At 40.5% G+C, this 26,945-nt stretch overlaps 1 protein-coding gene across 1 annotated transcript in view; it reads left to right on the top strand.

The window, feature by feature from the left end:
• CUNH6orf106 (chromosome unknown C6orf106 homolog) overlaps positions 1–26,945 on the top strand; it is a 98,125-nt gene that overhangs the window by 44,349 nt on the left and 26,831 nt on the right. The window contains exon 3 of the mRNA XM_006104712.3: positions 5,524–5,721. Coding sequence (XP_006104774.1) covers positions 5,524–5,721 — 198 coding nt within the window. The remainder of the gene's footprint in view (positions 1–5,523; positions 5,722–26,945) is intronic.

Genomic DNA, 26,945 nt, shown 5'->3' with positions numbered 1-26,945 from the left:
AAGTTTGATTATCTTTGCCTAATTTCTTTCTTAATATGCTGTTTTTTAAAAAATATTTTTATTGATTTCAGAGAGGGAGGGAGGGAGAGGGAGAGAATCATTGATCAGCTGCCTCCTGCACACCCCCTACTAGGGATTGAGCCCGAAACCCTGGCATGTGCCCTTGACCAGAATTGAACCCTGGACTCTTCAGTCTGCAGGCCGACATTCTATCCACTGAGCAAAATCAGCTAAGGCTTGCATGCTTTTAATAATATGAAAAAATCTCTTTAGTCAGCTTCTATTCATTTCCCCATAGGAGAAATCATTGTAGTATTACTAAAACCTGTTGTTATTTATCAAAAAATGCTTTGAAAGTTACACATGAAATTTTTAAATGAGTGACACTTGTTTAGAAATTATGAACTATTCAAAAGTTTTAAAAAATTAATCTAAGACCTTGTTTACTTATAGTGAAAATGGTCTGGCCTTCCATGAGTTTGTTTTAGTGCTTTTAAATATTGAAAGTTATTAGAGTACTGTTGAAATATTTTAAATGCTACCTTGTTGCAGAATAACCATTTTATATTTTAGAAAACCTCTTTTTTTTTTTTAAATATATTTTATTGATTTTTTACAGAGAGGAAGGAAGAGAGATAGAGAGTCAGAAACATCGATGAGAGAGAAACATCGATCAGCTGCCTCCTAGTAAAAATGGTCTGGCCTTCCATGAGTTTGTTTTAGTGCTTGACCGGAATCGAACCTGGGACCCTCCAGTCCGCAGGCCAACGCTCCATCCACTGAGCCAAACCGGTTTTGGCTTTAGAAAACCTCTTGATATATCTGCTCATTCACTAGACAGTCACTTGGATTAATAGGAGGGTTTGGGTGGATTGACATAAAATGGCTAGAACGTAAAATCAGAACCCAAAAGCGCCTGCCTTTCACTCTGATTTGGAAAAAATCTGTATTGGCGAGCCTGACTGCCTTTTCCTCCTGTTTTTATATAGTAACTCCAGTTTAAAACAGCTTCTGGGTCTGCAGCCTTTTTTCTGTAAAAGGCATTTTTGTTCTTGAACACCTCTTGCAAAGTTGGGCAACAGTTGCTAGAGATTTTATCCTTCAAGGTACTTTAAACAAATAGTTTTTTTTATTCTTCTGGAATTTGTTCAGCCAGTCATAAAATAGTTTTCTATCTATAAGCTAAATGCTTTCCATTTGATTAAGGAGAACCTGGTATCCTAAAACTGACAGGTGTGTTATTAAAGAGAGGAAAAGTGCGCATGTGCACTGGTTCTTTGGCATCATCCTAATCTGGCCTGACTTCTATCTGGAACTAGAGTAGTAACACAGAAGTAGGGCAGGCCTTTGCTGTTTCTCCTCTGGCACTCTTACTCTCATTCATAATCTTCCCTAAGAGATGGTGCTCACTGAAAGTTTCATAAATAATTTTCATGATTCTTCTCTGCTGTCATGTTTTAGGCATGCCAGGCATTCAAATATACAACAGAAGAGATTAATAGGAACTGCACATAGTTGTCTCAGCAGCTTCTTCAAAGAAGATAAATGTCACACATTGTTTAAAATTAAACTCCTAATACTGTTTAAAAATTCTTTTATTTAGAACACAGAAAAACAGAAGTGAGACTTTTAATGACATAGATACAAAATCCCATGATCCAAACTTTGTCACTATTTATATGTTAGAAGCTTGGGAAACTTGAGCAGGAAACTACATTGGAGTTTAAAGTGAAAATTTGAAACTGTCCCTTAAAGATGAATGTAGACAATACTCTTTACCAACACATACAGCTAGCTTCTCAGTTGTTGCAACCATGCTCTGTTGTCCAAGTGTAGTGAATGTTAAGCATGTAGTGATAGCTGCGGTGTTTCTCTGACTTTGTGAAGTAGATATGATTGTCATATGAAAGTGCCATTAGAGGCATCTTTATTTTTGAACTACATAGAAGTGAATATAAAAGAGTTGGGAGAAGAACTTGAGAAAGAATAAATAGTCCTCCATTTTTCTTTTGGCTCCTTAAAATACTAAGCTTTCTACCTTTCTCTTCAGTATGATTATAGAGTTCATTCTGCTTCATTCATTCAACAAATTTTTATGTTCTAGTCAATTTATTAGGTACAGGGGAAAAATGGTGACAAAATTAATGAAGGTTCCTGTTTTTATGTCACTTAATTTGAAATGTAGTCTTTAAATTTATAGGAGTTAAGAGAATAGGCGATCCTTACTGAGATTTGTTGACTTCTGCATTGCTCTTTGAATGTTCCTTACTGTCTCCAAACACTTTCTATAATCACATACCGAGTAAGTCCCAGGCTTTCTGGAACTGACTGACTTTTATTTCATGTTTGCCATACTCTCCATCATCTCACAATCACAATATAATATAATTTTTTTTTTTACTTTTTATTTTTTTTAAATAAAATTTTATTCCATGACAGCTGAAGAATCACAGCCTTAATCATATGCAGGCTTGTGACACTTATCTTGGAAAGTCATAAAACACAGATTAGTCTTTCTTATAAATATATTCATCCCCCATTAAGCCAGTTTGTAACAGACTTAATTTGAAACCTGTTGTATTATGCTACTCAAATCCTGGTTTCAGTTATACTTAGCCAGGTGGCCCAAATGGCTTACCCTTCCTTCTGTATAAGAATCAATATCTTTGACTTTTTCAGAATCACCTGACGTAATGGTTGGGGCTATAAGAACTGTATGTCATAGTGATTTATTGGTAACTCTCCGAAGGCAGATGATGGTTCTTCAGTTCATAATAAATTAACACTTTATAATGAATTAACACTTTAAAGTTGATGGTAGATGCTCTTCCAGTTTTTTTTTTTTTTTTCAAGAGGCTCTCTAACTACAACATCAATAGGATATCTAGCATACTAAAAAGATCAGGACTGTAGCTACATAAATTAACAATCATTTAATGTTTTACCAACTTAGTCTCCCTGGACAGCCAAGTATTTCCCATACTTGGTTTTCCTTATTTTCTTAGAGGTTCAAAAACAGACACATTCTTGGATTTTCATATAAACAGACATTGTCTTGTTACAGGGGTGTGTGTGTGTGTGTATGTAAAAGAATAATTGTGAATTCAGCCTTATAACAGTAGTTTAATTTCCCTCTTGGATCTTGGTCTTTAAAGAAATCAACATTTTCCAAGATGCTTAATGTCAGCTGCTACTACTCTTGACGTAAGATAGATATGCTTTTGCCAGGACATAGGCCCAGAAATGAAAAACAGAATTTGCATATATTACCAGTGTATCACTCACAACTTTTGCACCAGCTACAGTTGCTTTCTGCAGTGTATACTTAAGAGGATACTTTGCTGGCAGGTTTTGTGTGTGTGTTTTTAAGAAGTTGGGACAAAACATACTGCTACTGTTTCATTTGTTAGCCTTTCAGATCCAAGAGCCACAGAGGAAGCTGCTTATTATGGGGCTGAGATCTCAGCAGTAGACACTGGTTGCTTTCCTCTCTGGTTCTCTTTTCAGTAGCAAGCCATCATGTATAATAGAAACACCCAGACAGTTCTAGAACAAGGTAGTGAAGCATCCTAGAATACTGTCAGGAGGTAAATTTCAAGCATGATGTGTCCTGGGAGCCCTGCCATATTAACCTTTTCATAGTGGTTTATTTGTATAATGAATGTATAGATTCCTCAAAAAGAATATATAAGGGTTTCTGTCTAGAGTAAAAAGGAAGGTATTGGAGAGACTTCACAGGAAAAATCATATCTAGTCAAGATGTGGCTACCTATGACTAGCTAGATCAAGCCAATAGATAGATTTCTCATTTGCATTAGTTTACATGAAAATAGATACACAGGAGTAGGTACCAAATACGATCTTTGCCACTTTCAAAAGAGGAAAGACATTCCTGCAAAGCCATTTCTCTGTATTGACATTCCTGTCCTCTGGCTGGTGTCGTCACACACACTTCATTGTGTTGTTGTCAGGGAAGTTTATCGCACTGTTCATGTTTTCCCCATTACAGGTTGAACCTGCACATGAAACTTTCACTTGACACCTCTTTTAAAAATTATTTTTATTTTAGTCCTTACACTAGGATATGTTTTTAATTGATTTTAGAGGGAGAAGAGGGGAGAGGGTGAGATAGAGATACATTGATCCGTTGCTTCCTGTACGTGCCCCAACCAGGGATTGAACTCACAACCTAGGTGTGTGCCCTGACCAAATTGAACCTACAACAGTGATGGTGAACTTTTTGAGCTCGGTGTGTCAGCATTTTGAAAAACCCTAACTTAACTCTGGTGCCGTGTCACATATAGAAATTTTTTGATATTTGCAACCATAGTAAAACAAAGACTTATATTTTTGATACTTATTTTATATATTTAAATGCCATTTAACAAAGAAAAATCAACCAAAAAAATGAGTTCGCATGTCACCTCTAACACGCGTGTCATAGGTTTGCCATCACTGACCTACAACCTTTCGGGTGCACAGGATGAATGACACTTAACCACTTTAGCCACTCTGGGCAATAAAAGCAGTTTTGAAATGTAAACAGTGTCATAGAAATTACTTCTTGTGTGTTTCATCCTCTTGCCTGGGTGAAAAAACTGGGAAGAGTCAGACATATTTTTACTATACATTTCAGTTTAAAATGTTAGCGTGAAAATGGCCGTGTGTTACCTATTAGTAGAGAAAGCATCCAAAGATGTGGCCCTGTGCTTGTTTTAATGGCTCTTCACATATATCATGCTGTGTTAATCCTTACCGGAGGATATTTTTCTATTGATATTTTAAAAAAATATATTTTTATTGATTTCAAATAGGAAGGGAGAGGGAGAGAGAGATAGAACATCAATGATGAGAGAGAATCATTGATTGGCTGCCTTCTGCAAGTCCTGTACAGGGGATCAAGCCCACAACTTGGGCATGTGCCCTTGACTGGAATCAAACCTGGGACCCTTCAGTCCACAGGCCGACGCTATATTCACTGAGCCACACCGGTTAGGGCTCCATTGATTTTTAGAGAGAATGGAAAGAAGGAAGGGAAAAGGAGAGAGAGAGAGAGGTAGATAGATAGATGTGAGAGAGACACATGGGCTAATTGCCTCACATGTGTCTTAACGGGCTGGGGATTGAACCTGCACCCCAGGAATTGAACTTACGACCCTTCAGTGCACAGTCTGATGCTCTAACCATTGAGCAACACTGATCAGGGCACATATATCATTCTTAGATTCTACAGATTTAGTCTGATGTATGGCCTCTTCTGGGGTCACTTGAAACACATCTTAAGGAACTGCCTTGCTTTTGCTGTATGTACCCTCTCTTAGGGGTAGACTGTTGGTCAGAGGTTGTTTACTTTGATAATTCCCTCTGATTAGTCATGTGAGATGTTCTATAGCTTAGGGGTATGTGGGTAGGATTACATGTCTGAGAGACAAAGAAAGAGGCTTCTTCTATGGCTTTGTAATGAATTGCACCCAGCAAGGAACCACTGATTGCCTAACATTTTTTTCTTTTGCTTGAACTCAGGGGCAGAGGCCTGGCCTCCAGGGGTTTGTCTTAAATATGTCGGGGGAGACCAGTTTGGACATGTGAACATGGTGATGGTGAGATCACTAGAGCCCCAAGAGGTTGCAGACGTCAGCGTCCAGATGTGCAGCCCCAGCAGAGCCGGAATGTATCAGGGACAGTGGCGGATGTGCACTGCTACGGGACTCTACTATGGAGGTGAGTATGTCCTTGTGCGACCCAGGGTGAAGGAATTAATGTTATATCTTAATGCATCCCCAGTGTTGCTCATAGACCCTGTCAATTACATTACAGGGCATGGCCTCTTAAACAGTCACTCCATGCAGGTGAATGACTTGAATTTAATGACTCTCTGGTTCAATCTAGTGCTTTCCCTTTTACACTAGGATTTTACTTAAAATTTAGTGAATTATATGGGATATATCTTGCATTCTAAACAGTGATTTAGTAATGTTGCTGTTTTTATTATATAATCTAGTAGGTACTATAAGAACATTGAAGGCAGTCTTTGTTTACAGAATATCTAGACACAAGTCATATTAAAAAAGATAACGTACAAAATGTGCATACTTCTGCCTTGGCCGGTGTGGTACAATGGTTGGAGTGACGACCCGTGGACTGAAGGGTCACAGGTTCGATTCCCAATCAAGGACATGTACCTTGGTTATGGGTTTGCTCTATGCACCAAGTGGGACGTGTGCGGAAGGCAGCTGGTCTATGTGTCTCTCACGTCAGTGTTTCTATCTCTCCCCCTCCCCCTTCCACTCTCTCTAAAACATCAATGGAAAAGTATTCTTGGGTGAGGATTAACACACAAAAAAATGTGCATACTTCCTTCAACCTGATGACCTGTCAAGCTGCTAATGCCTCTCACACCTTTATAGCCAAACTTTCTGAACAAAGTGATCTATACTCACCATCTTGGCTTTCTGTTTTCCATTTATTCTTCAACCCAATCTATTCCTTTTATAAAATTTTCTTTTAAAAAACAACAATACATTTTTTACTGATTTTTAGAGAGAAAGAAGAGAGGAAGGGAGAAAGAGAGAAACATTGATGTGATAGTGAAACATTGGACAGCTGCCTCCTGCATGCACCGTACTGGGGATCGAGCCCAAAACCCCAACGCATGTGCCTTGACCAGGAATCGAACTGACAGCCTTTCAGTGCATGGGATAACGCGCAACCAACTGAGCTACACTGGCCAGGGTTCAACCCAATCTGTTCTTTACCCACTCCAATTAAATGTTTATCAGTGATAAACCAGTTACCAGATCTAGCAGTCTTCATACTAACTAATCTTGTATCATTTGGCACCATACTCTAAAACTTTTTTGAAAGTGTACCTTCCTAAAGCCACATAATACCTCTTGTTTCTCTTTCCCCCTGAATGTTCTTGCTCTGTCTCTGTCGAGTCCCATCTTTGCCTTAAGATTACTAGATTGTGCTGAGCTCCGATCATGCTCAGTGACCTCATCTACCCACATGGTTTCCGCTCTCACCAGTACAGCATTCATGGTGATGCTCAAATTCATATCTGTGGCTGCAAACTCTTTTTGGTGCACCAAACCTGTGTTTTAACTGTTTATGGACAAACACTTGGATATTCTGTAGATTTCTGAATTTTAACATCTCCCAGGCAAACTTACATTCTTCTCATTGGCACCTCAGTGAGATGATCAGGCCTGAAACCCTTGAGTCATCTTTTTTTTTTTTTCTGTGTAATTATACTTAATCACAGATCAATCCTTATTGGTTCCATTATATCCCATGTCCTGGAAATCCAAAGAAAAAGAAATAGGAAATAGTTCTTCCCCTCAGGGAGCTCTTTTTAAAAATATATATATATATTTTCATTGATTTCAGAGAAGAAGGGAGAGGGAGAGAGAGTTAGAAACATCAACGATGAGAGAGAATCATTGATTGGCTGCCTCCTGCACTACTCTGACTGGGGATCGAGCCCGTAACCAGGGCATGTGCCCTTGATTGGAATCGAACCCGGGACCCTTGAGTCCACAGGCCCAGGCTCTATCCACTGAGCCAAACTGGCTAGGGCTCCTCAGGGAGCTCTTAACTGGCATTGGGGCCCTTGGTGTTATTTGAAGGAAACCTGGAATTAATGTTCTCTTATGTTTTGACAGGCAGTGGAAACTTTAAATACTTTTACGGCCTCAAACTGTTTAGCCCTGTTTGGTTTGGCTCAGTGGTAAGAGTGTCCACCTGAGGATTGAAAGGTCCTGGGTTTGATTCCCGGTCAAGGGCACATATCAGGGTTGCAGGTTCGATCCCCGGCCCTGGTCGGGGTCCATACGGGAGGCAACCAATTGATGTGTCTCTTTCACATCAATGTTTCTCCCCCTTTCTCCCTTCCACTCTCTCTAAAAATCAATGGGAAAAACCCCCTCTGGTGAGGATTAACAAATCAACAAAAATGGTGATACATGTCTTACTTATTTTTGTAACTTTTCAAAAAGCTGAGCCCAGTGCAAAGCAGAGAGTGGCTTCTTAATAGATTTTTTAAAAATTGATTTTAGAGAGCGGAAAGTTGGGGGAAGGGATGGTGAGACATTGATTTGTTGTTCCACTTATTTATGCATTCATTGGTTGCTTCTTGCTTCTTGTATGTGCCCTAACCCAGGATCGAACCTGCAACGTATTGGGATGACGCTTTAACCAACTGAGCTACCCAGGCAGGGCTGATCAGTGGATTTTTAAAATGAATATTAGCATTTTTAAGGGAGGGGGAAGATAACACATGACTTATTAAAAAAAATCCCTTTGATGCAAAGATACTGCTTCTTGGTGTTCTCCAGTGTTCCAGAGTGCTAGTCCTGTTTTGTGAATTTGTTTTTAGTGTTAAATTGAAAATAATTATCAGTATTGGGACATTCAATTTGTACTTGTAACATCTCTTTCAAATTCTAGAAGTAGGTAGAGTATAAATATACTAGCTTTGGAGGCAGTAAAATATTTAAAGCCTTTCTTGGTCATGTAGTCTGTGAGTTGTTTCTCAGGACTTGATGGAATCTAAAAGTTTTAAGGGATCTTAATAATTTGTCTGGTTCCATGATTTTCTAGGTTTTTTTCTTAATCAGTGGAATCCTTTCCTTGATAGTAGCATACGTGAATGCCCCTTCAAATAAGGGGAAAAGATAAAAATGAAACTGGTTTTGTTGAATTGAAAGCTTCCTTAGCCTGTTCTGCTCCCTGTCTGAGGTGACCCACCGTCAGGGCTCTGTGGTGTGTAGTTTGCAAACTCTTTATCTGTTTTAGCAAGGAATTTAATTTCATTTTACAAACTTACTGTATTTCATTGAGTTTAGATTACTGATGATTATAAAACACACCCTGATAGCAGAGGTGTTAAGTGACTGGCAGAAAGTGCATATAATATACATAAAAACCACAACTAAGAATACATGAAAAAAACACACAAAACACCTGCCATGTTACTCATGATTGGCTCTTCCTAGTTTTTCTTGCTCATTCTTAGCTTGTTAGCTCATTGAGCGTAGTGTGGTGGTAAAAATACAGAATGTAGAACCAGGTTGCCTGGGCATAAACTTGGACAAGTTAGGTAATTCTCTGTACCTCATCTTTCTGTTTTAACAACAAAGCTTGTATTTTTTTGTTTTGTTTTTGGTGGGGTGGTCTCTATAGTATTTAGACCAGCGGTTCTCAACCCATGGGTCGCGACCCCTTTGGGGGTCGAACGACCCTTTCACAGGGGTCACCTAAGACCATCGGAAAACACATATATGATTACATATTGTTTTTGTGATTAACCACTATGCTTTGATTATGTTCAATTTGTAACAATGAAAATACATCCTGCATATCAGATATTTACATTACGATTCATAACAGTAGCAAAATTACAGTTATGAAGTAGCAACGAAAATAATTTTATGGTTGGGGGTCACCACAACATGAGGAACTGTATTAAAGGGTCGCGGCATTGAAGGTTGAGAACCACTGCTTTAGACGGTCTTCTCTAGAAAGAATCCATTCTTATTTTTTATAATAATACTTACGGTGTTTCAGCTAATTTCTCTTCCTCAAAAGGAATTTTTGCTATATTAAATAATTTGCACATGGGTTCCCTTTCCCCATTTTAGGTTGATTGTGCTCTCAGAATTTCTCAGGGGGGGTGCAATTGGCATGTTGTGTGGATAGTTCTTCATGATGTGGGCATATTTATAAGACCCTTGGCCCTCTCTCACTAAATACCTGTAATTTCACATGTTCATCTTTACAACTGATCCCCCCCGCACCCCGCCCCCCCCAACACATATCTAACTCCCTTGGTTGAGTAGCTCTAAGTATCTGATTCCTAATAGATACATTTTCAAGCCCAAACATTTTATTTTATCTTCTTTTTATGGATTTTTGCTTCTTAGATAAAAGCAATGTTATCTAGTACCTACTGTATATCAGGCATTGTACTGGACTTTTTACATATAAATTACCTTATGAAGGAAGTACTAACTGCATTTTATGGAGTTCTCAAGGAAACTTTGCCTCCAGGTTGTTGATGCTTGTTAGGGTTTAGGGAGGGAGTCTTCTCTCCACTACCAGACTGAGGGGGACTGAGGGTGGGGTTGAGTTTGGCAGGGCCTCTCTTAGGTAGTGGGGTAAATATCAGTTTTCTCCCAAGGAGTTCCTGCCTGCTAGGAGATACACAGTACCTATAGAACACTTGGCTCTTGGGAAGAAGAGCATGAGTGGTTATCCCTATTTTAGCCTTGGTGCCAGCGGTAATATGCCTGCCCTGTTCCTAGTGGAGTGCCCTTTTCCAAAATTCTACAAGAGAGATTTACCCCTGCACTGTGATACTTTCCTACGAATCATAGGGGTCCTAGTTCTGAAGTAAGCTAAGGTCATACTCTTTTTTTTTTAATATATTTTTACTAGAGACCTGGTGCACAAACTCATGCACCAGTGGGGTTCCTTGGCCTGGCCTGCGGGATTGGGCCAAAACCAGCTCTCTGACATCCCCTGAGGAGTCCCGGATTGCGAGAGGGCACAGGCCAGGCCGAGAGACCCCACTGGTACACGATCAATCAGGGCCAGGGAGGGATGCAGCAGGTTGGTCAGCCGGGGAGTGACCATGGGAGGGCTCCAGGGCATGCCTGGCCTGTATTGTTCAGTCCTGATCAGCTGGACCCCAGCAGCAAGCTAACCTACTGGTCAGAGCGTCTGCCCCCTGGTGGTCAGTGCATGTCATAGTGAGCAGTTGAGCAGCTTTAGCATGTCATTAGCATATTACGCTTTGATTGGTTGAACGGCCGACTGGATGACTGGACACTTAGCATATTAGGCTTTTATTATGTAGGATTGATTTCAGAGAGGAAGGGAGAGGGAGAGGGAGATAGAAACATCAATGATGAGAGAGAATCATTGGTCGGCTGCCTCCTGCTTGCCCCCTACTGGGGATCAAGCCCGCAACCCTGGGCATATGCCCTGATCTGGAATCAAACAGTGACCTGGTTCATAAGTCGGTTCTCAACCACTGAGCCACGCCGGCCGGGCTAAGGTCATACTCTTGTTACCACATGCTGATGAGGGCTTCTCCCACTTGAAGTAGATCTTTTTTTTAAATACTTCACATGGGTCCCTAGGGACATTTCATGTGTCCATTGAATACTTATAAATTATAGTTTCCCAGAGGTTAGGAATGGAACTTCCCTTATTAAGCTTCCAAACTGCAATATGTCTCACATATTAGGAGAGTTATTGGGTGCTCTATGTAAACCAACTGTTTATTTCCTAAAACCTTTGTTAAGTTCTTACTCTAATTTCTCCAATTTACAGTGTCCTCCCTAGCCAGTAATTTCAGGACTGCCCCATCTCATTCTTCTGTATTTTAACTGATCATGTTATAAAAGCTCTGGTTTCATACAAACTTCCTCTAGACATGAGTCTTCTATTTAGATGCTGTTCTATTTGGCATTTCTGCCAGTTCTTTACCTATTAACCCCAACTTTAGAATGTCTTTTATGTTGGACTGAAAAAGGCTGCCTCATTTACTTCTAGAAGATTATTAATAAGGCACTCTCTGTTTCATTTCTGATCTCTAGAATTCTCCAATATCGGAAATATTAGTAGTCCTTGAAAACAACAGATTTCTTTTTTTGACAGAAGAAATGCTAACCTAAGCTGATTGTGATTTGTATGGGAAATGTTTTTAGAAGAGACATTTCAAAATGTAAATGAGGTCTGAAATCCTTAATTATATTATGAGATCTATAATAAGTTTATAGGGTGAGAGGCTTTTTCAGTTTCAGAGAAGGAAGCCTGCCTTTGGTTGTACTGCCACCCGGGCATGGTGACTGATTGGTGGTCATGTCCAGGTAGTTCTGCATGAGTCAAAGGCAATGTGAAATGGCTGTATTGTACAGATTAACCTCTAAAATGCACTTATGTGGGTCCTTAACCTCTGTGGAGCATAGACAATCAAGAAGTCAGGTGAGCCTAGCCGGCATGGCTCAGTGGTTGACTATTGACCTATGAATCAGGAGGTCACAGTTTGATTCACAGTCAGGGCACGTGCCTGGGTTGTAGGCTCGATCCCCAGTGTGGGGCGTGCAGGAGGCAGCCGATCAATGATTCTCTCTCATCATTGATGTTTCTATCTCCCTCTCCCTCTCCCTTCATCTCTGAAATCAATAAAAATATATTAAAAAAAAGAAATCAGATGAAACATTGATCCATCTATAAAATATAGTAAAAATTGTTTCAATGTGTGCTCTTTAGTGCTAACACTGTTTATTTTATCAAATAGTTTTATAATTTTGCAGTCAACACATAACTACATAAGGATTTGGTAGAAGGGCAGTAATATAATTTGAAAGCAGCATGTTTTTTTCTTATGGTAGCTACAGCCCTTTTGTTAACAGAAATTTCTTTGATCTGGAATGTTAGGTTCCAAGGATACAGAATTTTGGGATTGACAGTTCCTTTAAAATTTTTGAAAGAAAATATAATTTTTTATTAAAATATTAATACGCAAATTGTTTTTTGGGGTTGTTTACTTTTTTATATGGTATATTTATTTTAAATCTTTATTGTTGAAAGTATTACATATGTCCCCTATTTTTTACCCATTAACCCCAGCTAGCCCGCCCCTGCGCCCTGCTCCCCCTTCGCCCCAGGCCTTTATCACCCTATTGTCTTTGTCCTTGGGTTATGCATATATGCATACAAGTTGTTTGGTTTATCACTTCCTACCCACCCACCTCCCCCACTTTCCCCTCTGAGATTCCACAGTCTGTTCTATGCTTCTGTCTCTGAATCTATTTTGTTTGTCAATTTATTTTGTTCATTAGATTCCACATATGAGTGGGATCATGTGATACTTGTATTTCTCTGGCTTATTTCGCTTAGCACAGTGGTTCTCAACCTTGGCTGCACATTAGACTCACTTGGGAATCTTTTTAAAATCCTGATTTCTGGGCCTCATCCTCTGGAAATTGTTTCTTTGTTATGGGGTGGGGCCACAACATTAGTAAAAAAGAAACAGAATTTCCGGAGGATGAAGCCGAGAAATCAGGATTTTAAAAAGATTCCCAGGTGATTCTAATGTGCAGCCAAGGTTGAGAACCACTGGCTTAGCATAATACTCTCCAGGTCACTCCATGCTGTCTCAAAGGATAAGAGATCCTTTTTTTTTTTTTTTCAACTGCTGCATGGTATAAATGTTCCACAGCTTTTTTATGCACTCATCTACTGATGGGCACTTGGGCTGTTTCCAGGTCTTAACTATTGTAAATAATGCTGCTATGAACATAGGGGCGTATACATTCTTTCTGATTAGTGTTTTGGGATTCTTAGGGTATATTTCTAGAAGTGGGATCACTGGGTCAAATGGCAGTTCCATATTTAATTTTTTGAGGAAGCTGCATTCCTTTTTCCATAATGGCTGCACCAGTCTTCATTCCCACCAGCAGTGAACTAGGTAGGGTTCCTTTTTCTCCACATCCTTGCCAGCATTTGTCATTTGTTGATTTGTTGATGGTAGCCATTCCGACAGATGTGACGTGATACCTCATTGTTGTTTTAATTTGCATCTCTCTGATGATCAGTGACTTTCAGCATTTTTTTATATGTCTCTTGGCCATCTGTATGTCCACTTTGAAGAAGAATCCATTTTAGGTCCTCTGTCCATTTTTTACTTGGATTGTCTTCCTTTTGTTAAGCTGTATGAGTTCCTTATATATTTTGGATATTAACCAAAGGGAACATCCTTATAGTTCTTTTTCTAAATATACTATACACTAGTGGCCCGGTGCACGAAATTCATGCACATTAAAAGGGGATTAATTAAGGAGAAACCAAGATGGCAGCATAGGTAAACACCGGAAATTGCTGCCTCACACAACCACTTCAAAAATATAACTAAAAGACAAAACGGACATCATCCAGAACCACAGGAAGGCTGGCTGAGTGAAAATTCTACAACTAGAAGGAAAGAGAAAAGCACACTGAGACTCAGAGGAGCTGCGGAAGTAAAGTGCAGAGGTACGGAGGCGCATGTGGAAAGGGCTGGCAACTGAGGACACAGTTGTCTTTTTCAATCAGGAGGGAGTATCAAGCTCCCGACTGCTCTGAACTCCAGTTCCGGGAAGTCTCTGGGGACCCAGACTCATACAGGGAGAAACTGGACTGTCTGGCATGGGTCGGAACTCGAGGGCGGCTTTCTCTCAGAGGTGCTTGCAGCAATTACCAGGACACTGAGACACGGGGCCTCATAGGGTAGGACTGAGGATCAGCCATAGTTGTTTGTTCTGCCCTGTTGATTCCCTGAGACCCCGCTCCACCCAAGCTGTGCGCAGAGGCTTTTGCATATGAAAGGCCTGGCCCTTTGCAATCTGAAAATTACCTAACAAACTGCAGCTGGGCCAGACAGACCCAGAACTTCCAAGAGAAGGCCCAAGGCCCCACAGCAGCTTGCATTGCTTCACAGCTGGGCCTCATCTGGGCACCTCCGTACCCCAAAAAAGGAAGGGGAACCTGCAGATCTCTCCATAGCTCCTGCTGGGTAGCCTCAGGCAGAGGCTAAATTAGCACCTCCTTAGAGATCCAAGAGCCAGTGTACCCGGTGATCAGAGTGGGACCATCCAGATTACAACTCCTCAGATCCATAAAGGACACACTCAGGGAGCAGACTCAATGAGCACCAAAACCCCACTGAAGCAAGTCTTGCCCCAGAAGGGTGTCTCCAGCACAGAAGTTCTCCCACTGCAGACACAGCTGATTCTCACAGCCAATTGGCCTGGAGGTCAATTCCTCCCAGTGATACCTACAACAATCAAGGCTTAACTACAACAAGACTACAACAAGACTGTGCACAAAGCATACAAAGGGGTGCACCAAGAGTGTCCACCTCAGGTAATTGGAGAGGCTGAGCCACTGGGCCCTATAGGACACCTAGCACACAAAGCCACTCTATCAACACAGGGACGCATAAAAAATGCGGAGACAAAGAAACAGGTCACAAATGACAGCAATGGAGGAAAGCAAACTACTGGATACAGAGTTCAAAACCACGGTTATAAGGTTTTTCAAGAATTTTCTAGAAACCGCTGATAAATTTAGTGAGACCCTGGAGGATATGAAAAAAGACCAACTAGAAATTAAGCATACACTGACTGAAATAAAGAATAATATACAGAGATCCAACAGCAGACAAGAGGATCCCAAGAATCAAGTCAAAGATTTGAAATACGAAGAAGCAAAAAATACCCAACCAGAAAAGCAAAAAGCAAAAAGAATCCAAAAATATGAAGATAGTGTAAGGAGCCTCTGGGACAACTTCAAGCGTACCAACATCCGAATTACAGGGGTGCCAGAAGAAGAGAGAGAGCAAGATATCGAAAACCTATTTGAAGATATAATGACAGAAAACTTCCCCTACCTGGTGAAAGAAATAGACTTCCAAGTCCAGGAAGCGCAGAGAACCCCAAACAAAAGGAATCCAAAGAGGACCACACCAAGACACATCACAATTAAAATGCCAAGAGCAAAAGACAAAGAGAGAATCTTAAAAGCAGCAAGAGAAAAACAGCCAGTTACCTACAAGGGAGTACCCATACGACTGTCAGCTGATTTCTCAACAGAAACTATGCAGGCCAGAAGGGACTGGCAAGAAATATTCAAAGTGATGAATAGCAAGAACCTACAACCAAGATTACTTTATCCAGCAAAGCTATCATTCAGAATTGAAGGTCAGATAAAGAGTTTCACAGATAAGGAAAAGCTAAAGGAGTTCATCACCACCAAACCAATATTATATGAAATGCTGAAAGGTATTCTTTAAGAAGAGGAAGAAGAAAAAGGTAAAGATAAAAATTATGAACAGCAAATACTTATCTATCAACAAGTGAATCTAAAAATCAAGTGAATAAAAATCTGATGAACAGAGTACACTGGTGAATATAATAGAACCAGGGGCATAGAAGGGAGTGGACTGACAATTCTTGGGGGGAAAGGGGTGTGGGGGTGCAGGAAGAGACTGGACAAAAATCGTACACCTATGGATGAGGACAGTGGGAGGGGTAAGGGCAGAGGGTGGGGTGGGAACTGGGTGGAGGAGAGCTATGGGGGGGGGGGGGAGAGGAACAACTTTAATAATCTTAAAATAAAGATTTTTTAAAAAAATTGTCTGTTTTAATTTTTCTTGTTTTCTATGGTAGGCCTGTAGTGCTATGATCTTTCCTCTCCAGAACTGCTTTTACTTGGTTGTTTTTTGTTCATTTTCATTCGTTGCAAGGAAGTTGTTTTGTTTTTTTTAATATATTTTTATGATTTCAGAGAGGAAAGGAGAGGGAGAGAGAGAGAGAGAAACATCATTGATGAAGGAGAATATTGTTCGGCTGCCTCCTGCACGCCCCCTCCTGGGTATTATTATTATGTTTCATGTTGTCGCACAGCTCCCTTAAGCTGTCCTCCTTTTTTAAAATTGTTTTTTCTTTTTGGTTCTCTAATAGAGTGATTTTTTTTTCTACCCTGTCTTCTAATTCACTGATCGAATCCTCGGCTTCCCCTAACCCTCTCTGTATTCCTCCCACTGTGTTCTTTGTTAGTGCTATGTCATTCTTCATAGTTACTATATCTTTTCTCATGCTTTTGAGCATCTTTGCCATCATTATTTTGAACTCTATGTCTGATAAATTTCTTATCTCCATTTCATTTAGCTCTTCTGTAGAACTCTTGTTCTTTTGTTTGGGCGTTGTTTATTGTCTGCCTGTTCGAGTTTGTGACTGTGTATTAGGTAGATCTGCTACACCTCCAAATCTCTAGTGCAGGACAGTGCCAACCACTGTTTCTGACTAATTAGATCAGAACAAAACTCAAAGTCTCCAGAGACCTTCCTCTGCCTTCAGATTGATTTTATTCAGTCTTGAGCTTCAGGCAATCATCACAGGTGTGGCGAGAGGTTTTCCAACAGGGTGGGGCAATTGCTTCTGCCTGGGGGCTAATTGTTATTCTCAGTCTCTTAATGGGTCTCAGAAACTATACAGGGTGGGGCAAGCATTTTCCAGTAGGATGGGGCAACTGCCTTCCTCCCAGGCAAAAACCACCTGGATGGCAAAGGTCTGCCTGAGAAAGATGTTCTTCACAGTGTGAGGAAATGACTCAGCTCAGGAAACCGGGCTCTAACCCCAGAACCCCCAACCCTGGCTTCTGCTCACACAGCTCCAGTCCACTCTGCCCTCCCTCTGCCAGAGCCCAAGGTAAGTGGCTGCACACGAATTTTGTGTGTTGGCCCTTTAAGAGGGTGCCCGTGTTTCCAGCCATCTCTCCCTGACAGACAGCAACTCTGCTGCTTTTCATAACGAGATGTTATGTGGGCACCTTTATCAGTTCTGCTTCTCTGGGCTGGGAAGCCTAGTTTGGGGTTTAGACCTTAGAGTTCTCGGTGGCAACCTCCCACAGCTGAGATATCTCTCCAGAACTTCAGCTGCTCTGTGGGAGCCCAGCCAGCCCTTTCAAGCCTCAGATGTGAGTGGGCGGTAAAGTTGACTTCCTTTTATAGGATTGAGAAGTCCAGAGGGCCATGAATGAGCCCTAAGGTACCCTCTGTGTCGATGTTTCTAGACCTACTTCAGTCGGGATGAATAATCATTCATTTCTCCAAAACTCTATACTCAGATTCAAGCCTGGAAAATATTTTGTCCTATTAAGAGCCTACAATAGAAATGAAGAGGAATGGATGCTTGGGAAAGTTGTGTCAGACCAAAGAAATGAAGAAGAAAGTAAAAAATGCGGGTAGGGGGTAGGGAGAAAATGAAGAAATATTCCAGAAGTTTTGCTTTATCACTGTCTTTGGCTGTGATGTCAGTGAATGTGATATCTGATGTGTAGTTCTCCTTGGAGAGAATGTTGAGAGGGAGTGGTTACTGTTTGGTTTTGGTGATTCTTGCATCGGTCCAATTAGGATGATGATGTTGACTGGGAGCAGTTCCCTGAAGCCAGAAACAAAGCTGGTTGTTTTAGGAGGGAGATGGGAGAGCAGAGTTAATGATCTGAAATCTCTAGGTCAAAGAGCTTTCACCAGTGATGACTCCTGTCAGTAATGCTATTTTATACTTTTGTCCCTAATTGTGTTAAAGTTAGGGTTTGAGTTGCTAAAAAAAGACAAATGGGACTTATGTCTTATGCTGTTGAGTATTCAAAACATAGTAGTAACTCTGTGGGAAGGTGTCAGAGTCCTAAGTTAAATCTCATATTAAAAGTATGTGTAGCCCTAACCAGTTTGGCTCAGTGGATAAAGCGTCGGCCTGCAGACTGAAGAGTACTGGGTCTGATTCTGGTCAAGGGCATGTACCTTGGTTGTGGGCACATCCCCAGTAGGGAGTGTTTAGGAGGCAGCTGATCGATGTTTCTCTCTCATCGATGTTTCTAACTCTCTATCCCTCTCCCTTACTCTCTGTAAAAAATCAATAAAATATATTTAAAAAAAAAAAAAGCATGTGTATACCAAGAGGAGTGATTTTTTTTTTAAAATCCTCACCCAAGGGTATGTTTTTGTTGTGTTTTTAATTTTTTTAATTTTACTTTGACATTTGCTGAAAAGCACAGAACAGTTAACATTTGAATGCCTCAATGTTAAGGTTACAAACAAAATCCTTAAGTCAAAGAGTTACAGGATCCCACATCAGTTATTTCACATTAAGTGCAGGTTTAAAAAAAACTGGTGCTGTTTGGAGTACAAGATACGCATTTCAATTTAACAACACAAACTTAGCACCTTTAAATTAAAATAAATACTGATGACCACATTGTAAATACGAAAGTATCATTTAAATAGGGGGGAAAATCCAGTTCACCAACAGTGCAAACAAATAGCATTTCCAAAGCTGAAATTAAATGTGTGTAAACACATACCCACTCGCCACTCTGCCTAGTACAGTGAGTAAGTCCTTCCCACCCAGGGCCGAAAAGAAAGAGTTCCTGCTAAGTCTCTTAGATTCCGAATCTGAAAAGTTGCCACAAGTTTTAGGCCAAGGGCTGGAAAGATTTAAGTGCAGTACAAAGGAGATCCGTATGTTTGAGCAGGAAGGAGTTCTTTTTCAGATGGGTCAACTAGAAACGTTTTCAGTCCAACCGCAGAGCCTTCCAGCCTAAGCGTACACATGACCATAGGTCTACGTGATGTGACCCTGACTTCAGTGGGGCACCTGAGTGCAGAGCCGATGCTGCATGAGGAATGATGGTCCAAGCTCTCCACAGTGGACACTGCTTTGCAACCAGAGTACTTTAGGCCAGTTCAGTGTAATTACAAACGTTTGTGATTCTTAACCTATTGTCACCAAGTGGTTCTTAAGTAGGGAATGTCTGTCTGCTTGTTAAGTCTTCTTAATCTTTTTAGACATTAATGATTAGTCCTTCCCAATGTGGTTTTATATCACTCACAAGGTTACCATGTTTTCTTTCTCATAAGCACTCCATTTTTACACAGAACTTTATGCTGAGCTTTAGGTCTTTTAACAAGTGTAGCCACATATAAAAAGAAATACTAGATGCAGACTCAGTGGCCAATTATTTGCATTACAGTGTTACAAAAAAACTGCTAGATGTTTTTTCTAAATCAGCATTTACCAATTGTCCAGACCAAAGGTCATTTCGAAGCATGAAAGTTCAGATTCCAACTTCTCCACGGACCCATGTACAACACAACTTACTCTGTTCCCAAATACTCCTGGAAGCACTTGCTTGCTCGGCTGTCATCGATTCCGATGGGTTTGTAGACACAAAATGCCATAAGGATCATGGTCACCAGCAGGATGCTGAAAATGGTTTCCATCAACACCAGGTTCTGCCCCTGCGGCACCGTGTGTGGCCGGCTCTGCTCCATTGGCTCCACCAGGCTCCAGGCCTTCTCCTGCCCCATGAGGAGGCTACACAGGTCCAGGCACAGCCACCACCACCACTGCACACAGCATCCTCCTGAGCTCCCAAGGATATGTTTTATATTGAATTTTAGAGAAAGAGGAAGGGAGAGAGAAAGAGAGAAACATAGATGTGAGAGAGAAACATCAATTGGTTAGTTGCCTACCCTTCGCACCCCAACTGGGGATGGAATCTGAAACCTAGGTATGTGCCCTGACCAGGAATTGGACCTGCAACCTTTTGGTGTACTGGAAAACGCTCCAACTGAGACACTTGGCTAGGGCAGGAGTGGCCTTTATTATTATTATTATTAATGAAGATATTTAAGATTGATCAAATAAGGTAAATTAGTTGCTAGACTAAAATTTGACTTTCTGGCCCCGCTGGTGTAGCTCAGTGGTTGAGCATCAACCCATGAGGCAAGAGAATGCTGGTTCGATTCCAGGTCAGGGCACATGCCTGGATTGGGGGCTCGATCCCTGGTGGGAGCTTGCAGGAGGCAGCTGATTGGTGTTTCTCATCATTGATGTTTCTATCTCTCTATTCCTCTTCCTCTCTAAATCAATAAAAACATTAAAAATTTTACTTTCTTGTTGAACTAAATATTTACTTGGAAGTACTTCTGTTTGAATATTTCTATTTTTAATTACCCTTTGATGAAAATACCACAGATATCAAGAAGCACCACGTGTCCCAGTCAGACTGGTTGAGAAATTCAGCAGAAGTGAAGCAATAAAAATACCAGCCATTTCTCTACCTATTTGCATATAAAATGGACATATTTAAATGTTAAGCCATTTTATCCAGCACCATATTTAAGTGCTTTTCAGTGTTAATACTAAAAATTATTGTTAAAAATCACAGTTTTAAGCTGTGTATTTTATTCCGGTTGCATATGTTTGGCTCTTAATGTTCTCGTAGCTATAGTTTTGATTCCCTGCATTATCCTAAAATGTAATTGTACTTTGAAATTTAGAGTAGTAATTTAAGTTGCTTAAATGTACTTCCTTGCTATATTAATTTTCTGCAGTTGTGCTATCACCCACTCAGATTGTGCTCTATTAATATGCTACAGAAGTTTAAATTATTAGGATGTTAATATTTCCATCTTTTCTGGAAGAGTATTATCTATTTCCTGATGGACTGAACTCTCAAAACTGACTAGGGGGTGGGGAAGGAGTGCTGCGTGGTATTGTAGCTAAGCACTAGACCAGGGTTCAAAAGAACTGACTTCTGGTTTTGATTCTGCCACATAATATAATACCCATTAACCTTAAGCAACTGGCATAAAGTGTGTGTGTGTGTGTGTGTGTGTGTTTAAATCAATTGTGGTGAAATACACATAACAAAATGTACCTTTTTAGCCACTTTAAAGTATACATCAGTGGCATTAAGTACATTCACATTATTATGCAACTAACCACCCTCTATCGAACCTGGGACCTCTATCTCCAGAACTCTTTTTCTTTTCATCTTGTAAAACTGACACTGTACCCATTAAAAAATAACTCCTCATTTTCCTCTCCCTCTGGCCCCAGACAACCACCATTATACTTTCTGTCTTAGGAATTCGACTACCCCAGGGATCTCAAATAAGAGGTATCATACAGTATTTATCCTTTTGTGACTGGCTTATTTCACTTAGCATACCTCTCATCAAATTGTATCATGTCTCAGAATTTCCTTCCTTTCTAAGGCTTAATTATTCCATTGTATGTATAGACCATACTTTTAAAATTAATTCATCCATCAGTGTATACTTGGATTATTTCTTTTGGTATCATGAATGATGTTGCTGTGAAAATGGATATACAAATATTTGTTCAGGACCCTGCTTTTAGTTCTTTTAGGTATATACCTAGAAGTGGAATTGCTAGACCATATGGCAATTCTATTTTTAATTTTTTTGAGGAACTGCCATACTGTTTTCAATAGCGGCTGTCCCATTTTACCCTCTCACCAGTAGTGCACAAAGGTTCCAGTTTCTCTACATCCTCACCAAGACTTATCTTCTGTTTCTTTAGAGTAGACATCCTAATGAGTGTGTCTCATTGATTTGCATTTCCCTAATGTTGAGTGATGATGAGCATTTTTTCATATGCTTGTTGATCATTCAGTTTGTCTATTCAAGTCCTTTGCCCATTTTTTAATCAGGCTATTTGTTTTATTTTTAAGAGTTCTTTAATATATTCTGCAGATTAGCTCCTTATCAGATAGATGATTTACAAATATTTTTTTCATTCCATGATTTGCTTTTTCACTCTGTTGATCGTATCCTTTGATGTACAAAAAGTTTGAATTTTGATGTATTCCAATTTATCTTTTTTCTTTGGTTACCTGTGCTTTTGGTATCATACCCAAAAAATCATTTCAAAATCCAACATAATGAAGCTTTCCTTTTGTGTTTTCGTCTAGAAGTTTTACAATTTTAGCTCTTAATGGTTAGGTCTTTGATCCATTTTTAGTTAGTTTTTATATATGGTGTAAGGTAAGATTCCAACCTCATTATTTTGCACGTGAATATCCAGTTTTCTTAATATCATTTGTTGGAAAAAAAACTACCCTTCTCCTTTGAAGTGGAATTGGCATTCTTGTAGAAAATCATTTGACCAGTAAATATGAGGATTTATTTCTTAGTTCTCCATTCTCTTCCATGGTATATATGTCTGTCTTTCTGCCAGTACTACACTATTTTGTAGTTTTGTAATAAGTTTTGAAGTCAGGAACTGTGAGACCTCTAACTTTGTTCTTCATTTTCAAAATTATTTCGCTATTAGTGATGCTATGATGAATCAAAGGGTTCAGGTGGTGACAACCTGCCTGATCCCTCCATTGCAATAAGGGAAGGAGGGGAGAGACTTCTCTAAGGTTTGGGTTTCTGCTGAACAATTCTGAAGAGGCTCTCAAGCATGTGAGGATCAATTTTGGATTGGCTGCTGTTTCTGAGGCAAGGTTAGAAGAGAGGATTAATTAGGGTTTGGGTGCTGTCATGAGACAAGGACAGTTTGGCAATTGGGTATCCTCAGTAACAAAGCAGGTCTGGGGGCATCATTGGTAAGAAAGCAGTGGCCCTCAGAGAGAGCTGTTACAGCATTTTACAGCTGCTGACCGACCTTGGGAGAAATAATGTTTCCTATTAACTTTGCACCTGCCTTTATCTTTGTCTGCTCTCCCAGCCCAGTTAATGGCAGGGTTATTTTTTTCTTTCATTCTGAGCTGATTTTTATCTTTCGTGTCTGACATGTTTTTACTCTTTTAATGGATTTGGGAAGTAGGGAATCATTGTATCTTAAGACTTGAAGCAAATAAATAAGTGATTAAAATCCCCCCCCCCCCCATTTAAGGTAAAAGTTCATGATTAGTAAATAGAGCATGATTTGGAAAAATTGTGAAGTAGGAATAGTTTATTTGTTATTGCCATTTCCACTTTGCTTTCTGAGCCCCTCTCCCTCTGATGGGCACCTGGGACCCTTCACTGTCTCATCTCACCTAGGCTTCCAGTATTCTTTCTTAGGCTTTTCTTTCTTTTTTTTTTTTTTAAATATATTTTATTGATTTTTTACAGAGAGGAAGAGAGAGGGATAGAGAGTTAGAAACATCGATGAGAGAGAAACATCGACCAGCTGCCTCCTGCACATCTCCTACTGGGGGTGTGCCCACAACCAACGTACATGCCCTTGACCGGAATCGAACCTGGGACCTTTCAGTCCGCAGGCCGACGCTCTATCCACTGAGCCAAACCGGTTTCGGCGGCTTTTCTTTCTTTTCCCCTATGTGAACTTGTGCCCATTGGTTGACCTGACGATGAGGTTAAGGTAGCTTAATATGTTCCTTTGAGGGGCATTTTCATTTTAAAAGGAAATTTCTGAGAATAATACTGAAACTAAGGAACAAGTTTCTAATGCACATTTCTGGTGAGATGAGGTGGTGGGGAGTGAGGATGGGAAGGGAAGCAGTTGTTTGAGTAGAGGTCAGACCTTACGCAGTCAGTCTGTCTAAATGGGGCCCCAAAAATCAGAAGTTGTCCTCTGAGAAGCTGATGACTGGTGGTGCCTGCCTTTCCCTCTTCTCCCTTAGGTGCTGAGGAAGACATAGTAAAAGCATCTGAGTGCCTGCTGGGCATGTGTCAGGAAAGCAAGGCTATTGTGTTAAGTAAATACTGTGGAAATGCATGCTGGAAGTTGAGACTTCAGGCAGATCAGTGCAAGGACAATTGGAAGTGCCCTCTTCTTACAGTGGTACACACACTGTTACCTTTGTAGTTCCAAGAGACAGACACCAAGGTGTGGAGACCTGCTCATAGTGTTGACCTATGCACTAACTGTCAGGACTTGTTTTAGTCCAGAGACAACCAGTGATCAGACTTTCTCCTTTCAAGCCTTTCTCACTGAAGCGAGGCAATACATACCCAGTTTTCCCTCAAGAAGAAATGTGAGCCCATAGCTTGTGGCCCAGTAACTGACGGGTACCTTTTACCTCTCCAGACCCAAGTTATTTCTTTCTTTTTTTCTTTAAATATATTTTATTGATTTTTTACAGAGAGGAAGGGAGAGGGATAGAGAGTTAGAAACACCTATGAGAGAGAAACATCGATCAGCTGCCTCCTGCACACTTCCTACCGGGGATGTGCCCGCAACCAAGGTACATGCCCTTGACCGGAATTGAACCTGGGACCTTGAGTCCGCAGCTGACGCTCTATCCACTGAGCCAAACTGGCTAGGGCGCAAGTTGTTTCTTTCTTTTTATGGGGTGGGGTGGGGGCAGGGAAAGGAAGAGAGATACAGAAACATCAATGATGAGAAAGAATCATTGATCAGCTGCCTCCTGCATGCTGCACACTGGGGATCGAGCCCTCAACCTGTGCTAATTCCTTGACTGGGAATCAAACTGTGACACCCCCCCCCCCACCCCCCCCCACCCCCGTTCATATGTCGACACTCAACCACTGAGCCACACCGGTTGTTTCTTAATCCTGGGGAAATGTGAGGTTCCTGTTGTGCTTTGAAGATGAGTTGAGTTTTAGGAAGGATTTGAATCCCCAACCTCCAAATCTACAAGTGACTTCCATGGTAATCTTCCATGTGTATGCCACCTGAGCCAGGTTATGCTTACTGGTGCTGTGGCAATCTTGACTCACAGCTCCTGGGTCCAGGGCTGTTGTTCTAGACATCAGAAGCCTGCAACATTTTAGTCCTAGCCATAGTTTGAACTACTTTGAAGCTTCCTGTAAACTGGACTTTTGAAAGTGGTACTTTCCCAAGTCCCCTGGCCTTTCCCCTTTGGGAGCCCAGACCAAGTGAAACCTATTGATGCCACAGTATTGTTTGCTTACCTGTGGCTTCTGATGGCCTCTGCGCAGGCAGAGGTAGACTCTAGAATTAGGCAGCCTCAGCCCAACATGTGGTTCATTCGTACTGTTGCCCCTGTTTGAAGACTGTTAACTGGCCCTTTCCTTAAGCTCTACTGAGGAGTTGCACTGGAAAGGAGCCATCTCCCTGTAGATAGGAGTGACTCTTGGAGGGTTGATAAGGTGGGCTTTTGAGGCCTCTGAAGAACTTGGCCCTGCCTCCCTGCCTTCCTACAACCTGTTTTGCCCACTACTGGATGAAAGCCCTCCCCTTTGTAGTCAATTCCCTACAGAGAGAATGGTTTGTGTTGGCTGTGTTGCAACTTTCCCTCTTAATGCCTGGAAATACAATTTTTAATGCTACATTACATTAATTTCTTTAGTAAATTTTACTCTGAACTGATTTTAGACTTACAGGAAAGTTTCAGAGATGATAGCTCCCATATACCCAGTTTTCCCCATTGTCAGCATCTTACATAACCACCACACACTTGTTAGAGTGAAGACATCAACTTTGGAACATTATTGTTTATTTAGATTTTATCAGTTTTCCTCTCAGTACCTCTTTCTGTTCAAGAATACAGTCTAGGTGCCACATTATATTTAGTTGTCATGTCTCCCCATTTCCTCTGGTCTGTGACAGTTTCTCAGTCTTTCCATGTTTTTCATAACCTCTGATCGTTTTGAGGAATACCATCTAGCGTCCTTTATAATAATTTCAATCTGAGTTTGTCTGATATTTTCTTCATGATTAGACTGATGTTATGGGTTTGGGGAAGAATCCACAGTGGGGAAATAAATGTCCTGTGGAGTACTTGAAGTTTGTATAACTTCATTGGAGATGTTAACCATGATCACTTGGTCAAGTAGTTTGTCACCAAGTAGTTAGTTCTCCACCATAAAGTTACTGTGCTTCCTACTCTATTGTTTAGAAATGAATCACTAAGTTTAGCTCGCTGGGGGATATATAGAATTAAGTCCCACCTTTTGGAAGGGGGAGCATCTGTATATAATATTTGTAATTCTTCTGTAAGGAAGTGTTTCTCTTCTGCCCTATTAGTCATTTATTTATATAACTATGGAGTCATGTATATTTTATACTTTGAGTTATAATGCAATACTTCGGTATTTGTTTTGTTTACCAAATTGTTCTAATTCTGTACTTATTATTAAAGGTTTAATCATATGTAAAAGGGATGAGTTGAATGAAATAATATTATAGTACCTTCTAGTTCCAAAGTTCTGAACCAGGAGCTTTAAAAAACTCACCTTAAAATCAGATATTCTAAAATAACTTTCTCCATTTGCTTACTAATCCCTGATTGTGTAGCCTTGGCCCTTGGTTCTACTTCCTTAACTACTTTTCTAGGACATCCTGATGGCTCATTTATTTGATATTGGCGCCAAAGAACATAGGTCTGTAGGTAAAGCTACTATGGCCTGGGGAGTGGAACTGATGTAACTGTAGCTTTAGTTCCCTGGATATGCTTCCCAAGTTGCTGTTGGGGAAGAAACAAGTGTGAGTTTAAAAAATTTTACTGAGAGCTGGGAGTTCTTGGGCCCATTTCTTCTACCGCCAGACTTCAGATCCTTTATCTAGAAAATGAAACCTTTCCATTAGATGGCCCCTAAGATTGCTCACAGCTGTGATTTTATCATCAGCGTATAGTAAAATATCGGG

Source organism: Myotis lucifugus, unplaced genomic scaffold (genome assembly GCF_000147115.1).
Source record: "Myotis lucifugus unplaced genomic scaffold, Myoluc2.0 scaffold_596, whole genome shotgun sequence".
Classification (NCBI taxonomy): Eukaryota; Metazoa; Chordata; class Mammalia; order Chiroptera; family Vespertilionidae; genus Myotis; species Myotis lucifugus.
This window is presented reverse-complemented; position numbering and strand designations above follow the sequence as displayed.